General features: G+C 34.1%; 2 protein-coding genes across 2 annotated transcripts in view; one reads left to right on the top strand and one right to left on the bottom strand.

Moving 5' to 3' along the window:
* Positions 1 to 768: 768 nt before the first annotated feature.
* LOC112025580 (uncharacterized protein At2g39795, mitochondrial) lies at positions 769 to 4177 on the bottom strand. Its single transcript, XM_024058250.2, has 3 exons — positions 3976 to 4177; positions 2936 to 3267; positions 769 to 1142 (listed from the first exon to the last, which is right to left on the bottom strand). The coding sequence occupies exons 1-3, from the start codon at positions 4087 to 4089 to the stop codon at positions 977 to 979; spliced, it is 612 nt and encodes a 203-aa protein (XP_023914018.2). The 5' UTR covers positions 4090 to 4177; the 3' UTR covers positions 769 to 976.
* A 4001-nt stretch (positions 4178 to 8178) lies between these two features.
* The window catches only part of LOC112025561 (nuclear pore complex protein NUP93A), an 8038-nt gene continuing 3141 nt past the window's right edge, over positions 8179 to 13075 (top strand). Inside the window, exons 1-4 of the mRNA XM_065781007.1 lie at positions 8179 to 8369; positions 9700 to 9791; positions 9929 to 9995; positions 11049 to 11108. Of these exons, the coding sequence (XP_065637079.1) occupies positions 8268 to 8369; positions 9700 to 9791; positions 9929 to 9995; positions 11049 to 11108 (321 nt within the window). The 5' untranslated portion in view covers positions 8179 to 8267. The remainder of the gene's footprint in view (positions 8370 to 9699; positions 9792 to 9928; positions 9996 to 11048; positions 11109 to 13075) is intronic.

Raw genomic sequence — 13075 nt, 5'->3', positions numbered from 1 at the left:
TGTAACATAATAGTTACTCAGATTATATGTATTCCTCAAACCCTAGGTTATTTTTCTTGTTTTGCTTTTCCTTTACCCACTTTGTGTTTGGAACCTACAAGACTCTTGAAATTCTGACTAAAATCAAAACACATATAGAATTATATAAACCCTGAAACCATGCATTGCCCTTATATGCATTTTGTTTAAAAGTAAATAAATATGGCATTTCTTGAAGCAATGATAAATTTGACAGATTTGTGTACAGAGGACTGCAAAGGCAGACATAGATAATGAAAACTGAAAAGATGGCAGGAAGAGGAGCACTATAGATAATGACTCTCTTCAACGCCTTAGGGGTGCTTGGCTATCTAGCATGGAATGCAGCAACCAAGGTTTTGTCTGATATTCCATTAGTAATTAGAATCTGTGTTGCCTTAAAAATCCAGCAACATTGAATAGAGGCATTCATTTTTCCTTTAGTGAAATTTTGATTCAATGAAGTTCTTCTGGAGGCCGACGTATCTTCACACTATAATTGAAGGGCTGCAGGGATTTATGGTATTTTGTTGTTGATACACCTGCCTTTTACTGCAAACTTTCCTATTAAACAAATCCATAGAGGGGCAAAAGTTTGGACCCAGCACTTAAGGCCAGGCTAGTGAACGGCACATTTCATTAATGAAAATTGAAAGGATTATCCATCAAAGTTGCAGCATACAACATCAGGTCACCAATTTAGCAATGCAGCTGATTTTGGCAATCCATCCAAAAAATCATTCATAACCATTACTCAAAAAAAAGAAATTTTTTTCGATGGGATCCATTACTCAATTTAATTGTGCTCAGACTGTAAAATGAACAAAAAAACATTTGCAAATTATAAACATTTGAGCTCAAACTATGTAAAAGTAAAAAGACGACAGTTGATAAATTGAGACAAGGTGGGAATTAATGCGAAAGAATGAAGCATGTATGATTGACCCACCATCAGCTGTCACTCACTTTTTGCCACTGATGATTCAAGTTTTTTTAACCAGTTCACATATTGACCTTGCTCCTTTTTATGTAGGTGGTGGAGGAGGAAGTTGGTCAGGCTTTCTCCAACTCCCCTTGCATCTAGGTACTCCTTGAGTGCATCTTGCAATTGAGGGTCCAAAGAGCTGTACACAGATGTAAAAGAGAGAACGATAACAAAGATGATTATGGTTTAGATTTTAGAGAATCCAAATCAGGGGGAAAAAATCTAAACAATTAACATAATGAACATGATGTGAATGGAACAAGCATTTGCACTAATGTGTTTGAAGAACAAAAAATAATTATGAAAAGATTTATCAAAATTAAAACATAAAGAATGACTTTGGGATTAAAACTAAGATGTAAATAGTAGCATTTCATCATAGTCCAAACTTTGATAGCATAAGCTAAATGCCAGAGTAAATATGAGGTTTTTGGATTCTGATTTATTTTTTGGTTTATATCATATTTTACGATTTTATCAAGGATGCAACACTATAGTGTAAAAAGTATGGATCATAAATTCATCAGATAAGTACTCAGACAACATAGACAGTGAAAATAGCACTCTCACAATCACACAGCCAATGATTTACAGATAAAAAAGGATGTGCTCAGTGTACAAAGCTTCCACTTTTGTGGGGTTTGGGAGAGGTATAGTTAAATCCACAAAGAAAGTAAAACCGTTTCCTGTCCTGATTAATAACTTTATTAACATGTAACAAGATTAGTTAGACTAGTATAGCTGTGAAACCACCTCATTCCAGATAACACTCACAAGGAAATCACCATTTAGCATACCTATAGTTGTCCTTTAAGAGTTAAGAGGGTCAACATCAAGCACAAAAGTATATAATGTTTCTCCTCCCAAAACTCCAGACTTCCACTCCTTTCAGATACCCAAACAGTAATAACAGAAGATATCAACATCCTAGGTGCAGTTAGATAAAAGGGGCAGAAGAAGAGAAAATTAAATATGAAAACCAATAAAGTAAAGGTGATTCACTGACCCCTTGGGATTAAAAGAAAACTAAACTACCATGTTGACAATACACAGTGGAATACCCTATCCAATATGAGCCAATAAATTGATGTAAGGAAAAGGGGAATGGGAGGCCAATGAGCTCCTTTCCATATAAGAGCAAGATGGAAGGTGAGATCATGGGGTTGAAACCCATCGGGTGCATGTGTAATTACTAATCAGAAGGGAGAAAAGGGGAAGGGGGAGAGAGGGGGGGGGGGGGGGGTGGGGACAGAACCTCAGTGAGTCAAATTATCCTAGATAAGGAAATTACGTCTGTAATAAGGAAAAGTAAGAAAATTAACAATTCAGTAATTGTTTAGATACTGTGTACATCTGCCCCTCCATTCTTTGGAGCAACACTAGAGAGCAACCTCAGTAGAATGGGGACATCCATGATTTCCATATAAAGAAAATGAAATACTACAAGTTTCTCCTGAGCAGAGGGGTCATAAATTAAGTTTCGCCTCGAGGCTTCCTCTTGGAAATACATGGAATTCTATCCAAAGGAGCTCAATTGACACTAAAAATCAAACTAAGGACATACATGGACCAACCTTACAGCTGCCATTTTAATTTCTCTCCCACAGGGAGAATACTTTTCAAATGTCTAAGGAAGTAAAGACGCACCATCCCTGCATAACTTATCAATTGTCCATGTATAAGTAGAGCAGCCTGCTTAAGAGAATCCAACTCAAAGCAAAACATGAAATGCAACTCTTTTAGAAAGGCTCACTTTAAATAAGAAATAGGACACATCAAACTACATATATCTGGTTATTGTTGCTGCTATTTACTTTAGATCAAAGATTAAATCTGACAGGAATATGTGCTATTTGATGGATAAAGATAAATGTGGTAATATTGAAAGGTGAGCAACTTTTTTCAATAAAACATATGAGTATAAAATTTTACCTGAATAAGGGGCCTCTGTAGTCTGAAGGGCTCACACAAGTAGGTGATTGGATATAATAGGCATTATGGATGTCAAACTGAGACCCTTCATTTCCTCCCTCAAAAACTCCACAATCAAACTGCAACATTGAGCTCAGGCCAGGCTTTTTCAAACATACTTTCATCAAAACATCCCTCGGAAACACTCCCTCTTTTCCATAAGTCACTGGACCAAGCACTGCTGAGACTGCAACCTCCTCCCCCGACTCACAATTTCTTCGTAAAACCACATCTTGGGACTGTGGTGAGTCCCATTCCACCACAAAATCCCCCGGAGAATGACTTTGGTCATCCTATATCCATGTCAATACACATACAATTCAATAGGGAGCCATCCTTTTACTTTTACAATACTAGGTACACAAGTGACATAGATTTTCAAAAAAGATGTTTAAATTTTACAGTCAAATGTAGCTATATGTTTATACCAGCTTTGGTCTCCATGTATGAAACATAATTCCTAGAGAGTGTAACACCAAAACAGGATGGTATAGCAATTCCCAAAATAAAACGAATAAATTTTTGTCAAGTTGGCCAAGACAAAGAATCATAATTTCATTAAAAAAGCTCTTAGCCTTGTCAATCCATAGCTTATACAAAAACCTCCAAAACTATAAATTGAAAACTTAACCAATTTCCACATTCCGCTTTTGTTTTTGGAGGGATAAATATTTACACCCAATAATTTTACACTTTGTACACCAAACTTGTTTCCCAGATGAGCCATGAAGCCACTGATCAAACTTTCACATTCACACACACTAGTCTAGTCCCATAAAACATTCCCACCACTAAACTAAACTTTAATGTTTTTGTTTTCTACATTTTTTTTTTTTGGGTCTCTAGTGGATTTGAGCAAATGGGTTAGTGATGGTTTAGCTATTTGTGGTGAAAGTCATGCATTTCGATTACATTACATCCCAATTTTCAAAGCAAAGAAATATTCGACTACGTCAACAGAAAAGGCATGGAGGCGAGAGAGAGAGAGAGAGAGAGAGGACCTGAAAGGGAGTGGAGGAGAGCTCGTGTGTGATCTCAGACTGCAAGGCCTTGACCAAATCCGAATCTTGAAGAGCTTTACGAGCTTTGCGCAAAATCGGTGTCACCCTCGGCATTCTTCTACTTCTAACTTCTACAGTCTCTTTTTCCTCTAGCGGAACTGTGGAAGCACAACAAGTGCTCAAATAAAACAATCCAATTTTCTCTCACTTTTTGTTGCTCCCTTGTATTTTTTTTTTCTCGATTAGAATTCTATTTCTCTATAATAATTTCATGAATATTTTGCAATTTACACTATAAAATTTGGGACCATTTCAATTTTTTCTCTCCAACGTTGAATACTATTTTGATATGAGCCATTTCAACTATGCCATGTATTTGCCAAGTTACATCATTTCTAAAAAATATTTATATATTTTATGATATGATATATATTTTATAAATTAATTTTTTGTAGGTATATATTTGAATTTCAAATTTCTTATTTAAAAAAAAAATTATTACTTGAGCTCAAGATACTGATTAACTTTTTGTGAACACAATTTGAATTTTAAATATTTTATTCAATATTTTATTAGTTAAACTAATTGAAACCCATAACAAATATAATTTTTAATAAACTACAATTGCATCATTTTATCCGGTAGAAAAAAAAAATGTAATTTACATTAGTATTAATTATTTCCCTTTCCTTCTAAAAAAAAATTATTTCCCCTTTTTCTATGCTATTTTTGTTTCCATGCCTCTCTCTCTCTCAATACCTTGCATAGCCAAGAGTGAGATCATGGGGCCAATAGACACATCACACATGCAATTTTACTCCATTCAAAATACCTCTATAGCTAAACCCCAAAAACCAGTTCTATCTATTCTACCGCGCACGATGGCCTAGCCCTCCAATCTCCTTGGTAGACATCCCAAAATCCCAACTCCCACTAACACTTTCAATTGGTTAAAAAGCCTAACCAAAATTCAAGATTTCAAATACTAAACCAGAGCCACTACACATGATGGTTAAAAGAGTATCATTCACTTAGGCCTCACAACCCAACCACCCAAATTTCACCCCATGAGCTTGCCAATACTTGTGACTAATGAGCCCATAAACACAAATAAAACCTATTACCCAGCCCCCATATGCCACCATATGTAGTGCCCCAGATCAAACACAAACCAAAATCTATCTTACCTTGATAATCGCTTCTCCAACAATAACCAAACCTCCTCACATCAACCACACCAAACCAAAATCCATTATCCCCATTGCTCATTATACATAGCCTTCAAATGCAAAATTATAGATTGTAAAACCAAATTGGCTTCTACTATAAATTTTTTTTTAATGATAACTTTATATAAAATTATTAAGATCCTAATAATTTATTATTAAATAAGTGATTTATATTTTTACCATGACATCATTATTTAAAAATTTGTGATTAGAATGAACTTAAGTGAATAATTTAGTCATTTGATTATTGGCAAAGTTTAATGTTGTCTCTCAAATGTTAATTGTGTCAATTTTAGACTCTTAATTTTTAAAATCAAATTAATTTTATCATTAAATCTTTTTTCAGTTATAATTTCAACAAAGTTAAATATGTAAAATGATCGATTTGTTAAAAGATTAGTATGAAAAGTATACAAAATTTCAAAGTAAAGTAAAAGTCTAATTATTAATTTTGTTAAAATTTAAGGAGACTGAAGGATCAAATTGAGTTGAAGGTTGAGGGATAAATAATTAATGGCTTTTTGAAAAAATATAATTGGAGAACCAAACTAATTTAACCTTATATACTAATTATTTTGAGTTGAGAGCTTAAATTCAAACCCGAACCCGACCCAACACATCCGAGCATGATAGTAGCTCCACTAACATGATTATAGGAACACCTTTTATTGTGATGTTGTTATTTAAACAAGTATTGATTAGAATTTTTTTACTTTTGAGAATCCAGACCAAGCGGCCAAGTTTTATTTCAAGAAAAAGAATTATAACGCATCACCCGTTACAAAGGGAGCTAGTATTGATTAGAATTAAGTTCAATGATTAATTTAGTCATTTAATTATTGGTAAAATTTACTGTGGTCTCTCAAATACAAAGTATTAATTGTGTCAATTTAATCTCTTCCTTTTTAAAATCAAGTCAATTTTATCACTAGATATTTTTTCTATTGTAATTTTTTTAGATAATTATGTGGTTACAATTAGGAGTGAGATTTAAATCATTTATTTCTACATTGGAAATATTAAAAAAATGTCATTTGAGTAAAAATCATCTTGATTTTTTTTTGATAGGATCGTCTTGATTTTTTATTATAAATTTAAGGAAATTAACTAACATGTCAGATGATACATATGTTAAATAGTTATTATGAAAAATGTAAAAATTTCAAAATCTTTTTTTTTTTGAGAAACAAACGCACACACAGGAGAGAGAGAAAAATGTTATAACACAAATGTACATCACAACTCTACTCAAAATCAAATTGAATGTAATTAATAATATTGTTAAGGTTTAAAAAGGATAAAACTGAGTTTGAATAGTTAAGAGCCTGTTTGGTAACGTTATTTAAATAACAGTTTTCGTTATTTAAACAACACAACATGTATTTCCACAACACTTTTTCACTCACGCATATTTCTACAATACTTAAACAACGTTACTAGAGATCTCTTCTGTCCTAAAAATGATCAAATCATTGTTGTAGAACCAAATTAATCTAACTTTAGAGCATTCCCATCAGGTGTGCTAAATGCCAAATATTTGGGATTTGGCACACCAAATACAAAAAACTGACATCATGAGGTGTGCCAAATGCCAACAAATTTGGCACACCGCTACAGTACCGTCTCAAATATGAGACGGTACGAACAGGAATGCTATAATTTTTTTTCTTATTTTATTCACTGAATCACTTTTCTCTCTCCTCTCTGTTGCTCCTTCCCTTCTCACTTTCATTTTTTTTTCTCACTCTCTTCCTTTCTTTGTCTGCAATTTCATTTTTTTTTTCTCACTCTCTTCCTCTCTCCGTCTGCAACAGCTCCTATTCCCTTCTCACTTTCATTTTTTTTTTCTCACTCTCTTCCTCTCTCCGTTTGCAACAACCATCACCACCACACTGCAACTTTCATACAGAGACCGAGATCCAACCCGATTCATACCGACGAGGCAGAGATCAGCGATACCGAAGGTGGTGGGTTGATCGGGTTGTGGGTGTAAGGTTTGGCGGCGACAATGGGTGGGTCTGCGGTGGGTGGGTGTGTGGGATGCGGTAGGTCGGTGGTGGGTTGTGTTTTTTGTTTTTGTTTTTCTGTTTTGGTGGTTGTGATTCGAGTGGCTGTGGGTTGATTCGAGTGGTTGTGGCTGTGGCTGTGGGTGCGGCGGTTGTGGGTGCGGGTGGGTTGATTTTGGTGGTTGTGATTGTGGGTGCGGCGGTTGTGGGTTGTGATTCGAGTGGCTGTGGCTGTGGGTGCGCCGGTTGTGGGTTGCTTTTCTTTTTTTGTTTTTTTTGGTGGGTGCGGCGACAGTGGTTGTTGGTGGCAGTGCTGGGTGTGCCGTTGTTTGTTGCTGTTGATTTGTTGAAGATGATGATATATTATTTTAATGTGTTGAAAATATTATTTTAATGTATAGAATTGAAGAATAGAACATCTGATGAATGGTATGTTGTAAAATGATGTGTTAAAATGATAAAGTAGGTGTTTGGTGTGTCAAAATGGTATTTTTTATAGAACAGCTGATGGGAATGCTCTTATAATTACCTTGGGCTAACCAAGAGATCAGATTCGACCCGACCCAACGGACTCGGGAATCATAGTAGCTCCAGCAAGCAATACAAGTATAGGGGCAACATTTGCCAAACAGTATAATTCTGAAAAAATTTTAGACGGATGACATGTGTTCAAAGTTTATTAGTTAGTTAGATTCTTTTTTGGAAATTGAGTATAGTAAAATCGACTTCTAGCCAAAATCGCCAAAATCGAGTTTAATATACTCGACTTTCTACCGAAAATTAGCTTTGACATGGTTAAAAAAGGAAGTCAATAATAATAAACTCAATTTTACTGTACTCAATTTCTAAAAAAATAATCTAACTAATTAATAAACTTTGAACCTATACCATCCCCTAAAATTTTCCCAATATTATACTGTTCGGCAAATTTTGCCCCAAGTATACGCTAGGAGCACCTTTTTCAAATTATTAGGGCTTTTAAAAGGCTTCTAAAACCCTTTCCCTCTCTCTTTCTGTCTCTCTCTCTCAGTAGCCATAGTAGAAGTAGAAAGAAGCAATGGCGACCGATCAAGACATGAGCGGTTGGACCGATCTGCTTCACTCTTCCACCAAGCTACTCGAACAAGCCGCGCCTTCCGCTCAGTTCCCTCCTCTTCAGGTCCCTAACCAAACGCTTCTCTCTCTCTCTCTCTCTCTCTCTCTCTCTACATTTTCCGTTTGGTTTCCGAGAAATCAAAAAAAGTTTGGAAAATTTTTAAGATGTGTGGATTTTCTCGCGGGGAAAAAAGCAAAGAAGAAAATAGGAAATTTGATTGTTTCTGTTATTTTGTGGCTTTATAGATTTGGTTTCTGTGAGAGAAATTGGTTAGGGAAAGTTTAAGGAATCAAAACCTAGAAAAAGTTTTGTAATAACTTCGAGATTCGAGAATATTATTTTTATTTTTATTTTTTTTGTGGGTTCAGTTTCAGTTTGCTTTCTGAGAAAATGTAGGGGAAGAAAAGAAAATTAAAGAATATACATGTTTAGAAAATTTGTGCTCGCGTGGGTATAGTGCAAACTACTTAGGTTCATCTCTCACTTCCAATTTTGGTGAGCCGCTTTGCTAATAAAATGTAATGAGAGGAAAATTTTTAATAACGTAAAGAAATTTCTTGAAATGTTTGAATTTTTCAAGAGAGAAAGAGAGAAAAAGAAAGAAAGAGGGAAATTGTTCTTTTGTGTTATTTAGTGCTCCGTTTTGTTTTCCGAGAAAATGTGATTGGCGGAGGCTTTATGGATTTGGTTGCTGTGAGAGAAATGGTAAGGGAAAGTTAGAGTAATTTAAACCTAGAAAAAGTTTATAATGGCTTTGAGATTTGAAAATACAGGTTTGAGTCTGTTTGTTGCTGATAAAGCTGACTACTTACTCACCAATAAATAATCTAAGTTTGAGTCTTATGTTTTGTTCGATGAACATATTTTTGTATGAACTAGGTGAAATAGTTGTATAACAGTCAACTAGTTCGGGAAATAATTTTTATTTAATTAGTTAGTAACGCCTAAGGCCGAGCGCTTCCCTCTTGAGGAAGGGGTGGCGTGGTATTTCCACGAGAGAGGTTTTTGTAAAATCGTGGCGCACTATTTTTATAATGGTGCGATAGGCGCACATTATTTCGGGATGCCATGGCTGCTCTACTGCACTAGTCTTTGCAATTTGAGCGAGAGGTTGTCCCTACATTTCTCTTTACCACCATTATATTTACTTATGAATTTTTTTTTTAATTAAATTAATCTAAACAGAAGTGAAGCGTTCCTTCTAGCTCTTGGAATTAATTAGTTTTAGAAAAAATATTAGATGATATTTCTAAAAGAAATTACAAATTAGGAATTCTTATCATTAGAGAACATATTAGTTGGTATTCCTAGGAAAAAAAAAACTCAAGTCTGCACATGGATCTATACGGTGTGCTTTTTCTTGTCTCTGAGTTAAATCGTGTGTTTATTTCAGAGAAACTTAGATCAGTTAGAGGCATTATCAAAGAAGCTCAAAGCTAAAACCCTGCGAACCGAGGCTCCTTCTCAATCTATTGCTGCCACAAGGTACCTCTATGAATCCTATTGTTGGATTTCTTATGAATTTCGAATGTATTATTAGTTATATCCACAGTTTCTTTTCAAGAAAAAGATATGGTGATATCTACTTTTATTTGTTTTATTCTCTTCTGTTGGATTTACAGGCTACTTGCGCGTGAGGGAATAAATGCGGAGCAACTTGCACGGGATCTGAAGTCTTTTGAATTGAAGGTGGAATATTGTTTGCATTCTACTTACTAAAGTATACTAACCTAGCCTTATTGTCTGCAGGCTTTAAGTTATATTTAAATGTGCCTTGAATGGCTTTAGATGTGAAATTTTCAATATATTCTTCCTCACTTAACTTAATTTATGTAGGCTGTTGAACACATTGTATAAATATGAATAGAAAGAAAACTAATAGGTAAAAATATGTAAAATTTGAATGATTTATAAATAAATATCCTTTTTTTTTTTTTAATGTTGAATTTGATTAAATTCTAATAGTTTTTTAATCTATATTTAATATATTGGACACATAATTTGTTGCAGAAGGCAACATATAATCCGATTCCACACTATATAGTGAAAACCTGCTTCCATACATGCATTTCACCAAGTCAATGCATGAATGTCACTATTCTGCAAGTAAATTTGACAAATTTAGTGCTTTTGCGTCCAATATATTAGTGCTAAGTGAGAGGATTGAAACATTATGGTTAATGAAATGCTCCCCTCAAGTGCATATCACTGATGTAATTTAAGATGCAAATAATAAATTTTAATTGTTGCTCTTCCTATATGTATATATATTTGAAGTTACTGCTCTTCCTCATGCTTTCCTCCACAAATTTGTCACCTCGTGCTATGTTCTTTGTAAGTCATGCTTCACTTGCTTTGACTCAATTTCAATTGCTCGTTTGGTAGTGTGTTATCAAACCACACTTTTTTAGAGTACAACCTTTTTTAACTTCACTTTTTTCTAGGTACAACTTTTTGAAACAACACCATTCTCAAAAAGGTGAAAAATAAGCTGTACCAAACAGACAAAGAAACTCTAGAAAATCCATATCCTAATGGCACATCATTCCCTCATTCTCTTGATTTAGTGTATATAAAATTTGCTGTTACTCTAAAGATGCTGTCATTTTTGATTTCATGGTCTACTTTACCTTTTCACAATGCTTTTGTTGCAATATTTTACATGCTTTATTTTCTATGAATAATACGTGTCTTTGCTCACTGTTCACTCTTTATTGTTTTTTGTTATATTTTTATGTGAAGACAACGTTTGAGGATGTTTTTCCTGCTGAGGCAACAAGTGTTGAAGAATATTTGCAGCAGGTAGTTTTCTGTCTTTAAAAGGGCCTACTAAGGATCTGACAGATTTTCACTATCACTGTTAGGGCTACTATCATGTTTTTATTGCTTTAACTTAGATTACTTGATATAGTTCAATGTGTTGATTTTCTTTAAATTATGTGGCATTATCTGAAATATATATTTATTTATTAAAAAAAAATTATCTGAAATATATATTTGATTATTTGTTACTGATTTGAAAATTATGAATTGGGTGTTGTGTAAAGATTTGGTACAAATTTTACAGAAAGAATGCAATGTATAAAACTATCCCAAGTTATGGTGCTTGTGGCACATTCTTTTGCATCTATTTAAATTTTTCTGTAACATGGTCCAAAAACCAGAATTTAACTGGTTGTCCATAGATCAATGACTTATTGGGGTAGCTGTTTCCTCCATAGGTACTCTTAGATTTCTGTTAGTTCTTTGTACTCTCAAGTGCTGCCAATTTAAAATAGTCAATGCTCATCTGCATTCTTGCTTGACTTTCTCCGTTAAGTGAAACATGATATTTATATTCTATGCTTTGGTTTAACATACAGATCATTTCTACTAAGTGTTAAATCTTGGAAGTGACTGAAGATAAACCCAAAGTTCAAGTTTAGATTAATTTTTGTTATTATGGGCTTAGTAGAGATTCTTGAAAATCTACCATTTGGCTGATAAATGTTATAGTTGCTGGTTTGGTTGGGGTGTTTTGACCTGCTCCATTAATGATCTGCATATATATATATATATATATTTTAAAAATTTTATTGTTAGTGTTCTGTTCCTATACATGTACTTTTTATTTTCTCTGCATCACATTAGTGAAGTTGGTTAGGTACGAGGACAAGTAAATCTTGTTATAGATAGTAGGTTACCACTTAATGTTTAGTTAAAGGAGATGGGCATAACCTTCTTATTCCACACAGTTAAGTTTTCATTATTACTACATCTAGTTATCTTGTCTTCCCTTTACCAGTTTACCTAAATTTTCTCTTTTAACTTTAAACAATAAATTTTAATCTCTTATGAAGAAGGATTGTTCCCCTAACTGGCACTTTGTGCTCCAATTTGTTTAGGATACACAATGAAATTGGTTTCCCGTGAAGATTTTGAAATCTGGGGTTAGTGATGAGCTTACTATAACTATATTAAGTTGTAAAATGTATTTCAGCTGAGTGCTTTAAGTGCAAAATTTGTAGACGACTTAATACTCTGGTAGCAAAATTCCCTGAATAATCAGGCTTTTAGATTACTCAAATTATGTTTAGCAGCTACTAGATGAGGGACCAAGGAGACTGTATGAACTTCTACAAGTCCAACAGCAAATGAGATCTCTAGGTGAGTCAGAGTGGACTGCTTTCTTGAAAATGGGGGAAAATTTAGATTCATTGTAAATTAGGAAGATTGCGGTAGAAGTCATAAGCTAATGGCTGGTAATGAGAAAAAAGGATGCCTCTTCTTTAGGACGATTATTTTTATTCAATCTGCACTGCCAATGTGCATGTACACTTTGGGTCCCTCTGGGTCACATAAACTTGGTCTGAATCGAAACTATTCAGAGTCGTGGAATAAAGTTCTGGGTTATCTTACTTATATGTTAAAAAGGTTCTGGGTTATTTTTGGTTTGAAAAGACTTCTTTAACTCTTCATTTACATATCCAAATCATCCTTCCAAGATCAGAAATGATCTACTTTCTGTATAGTGTATATTAACACTTTGTAATGCCCCATGCATCTCTTTATTTTCTATAGTATTAACACTTTGGACATGGTAAAGCAATATGGAAGGATCTACTGAGATATTTGAGATATAGTATGCTTTTTTAGTTCTCCCCAATCTTTCAGTATACGGCTTTACATAAACATGTATTAAATATCATTCTATTGATCTATCTACTCATATCTGGTTGAAATTGCTATAACACTGGCGTATTTCGGATGCTTGAAGGCCCTGCTGACCC

The sequence above is a fragment of the Quercus suber genome, unplaced genomic scaffold (assembly GCF_002906115.3).
Source record: "Quercus suber isolate HL8 unplaced genomic scaffold, Cork oak 2.0 scaffold_254, whole genome shotgun sequence".
Classification (NCBI taxonomy): Eukaryota; Viridiplantae; Streptophyta; class Magnoliopsida; order Fagales; family Fagaceae; genus Quercus; species Quercus suber.
Note: the sequence above shows the minus strand (reverse complement) of the source record. Positions and strands in the feature narration are given on the sequence as shown.

What these genes read in the sequence shown, in the direction of transcription:
- LOC112025580 (XM_024058250.2), bottom strand. Translation starts at nt 4,089, where the DNA reads ATGCCGAGGGTGACACCGATTTTGCGCAAAGCTCGTAAAGCTCTTCAA. An exon ending in TCTCCTCCACTCCCTTTCAG is followed by an intron (nt 3,268 to 3,975) that starts GTCCTCTCTCTC and finishes ACATGGATATAG; the next exon opens with GATGACCAAAGTCATTCTCC. An exon ending in TACAGAGGCCCCTTATTCAG is followed by an intron (nt 1,143 to 2,935) that starts GTAAAATTTTAT and finishes ATCTGTGTACAG; the next exon opens with CTCTTTGGACCCTCAATTGC.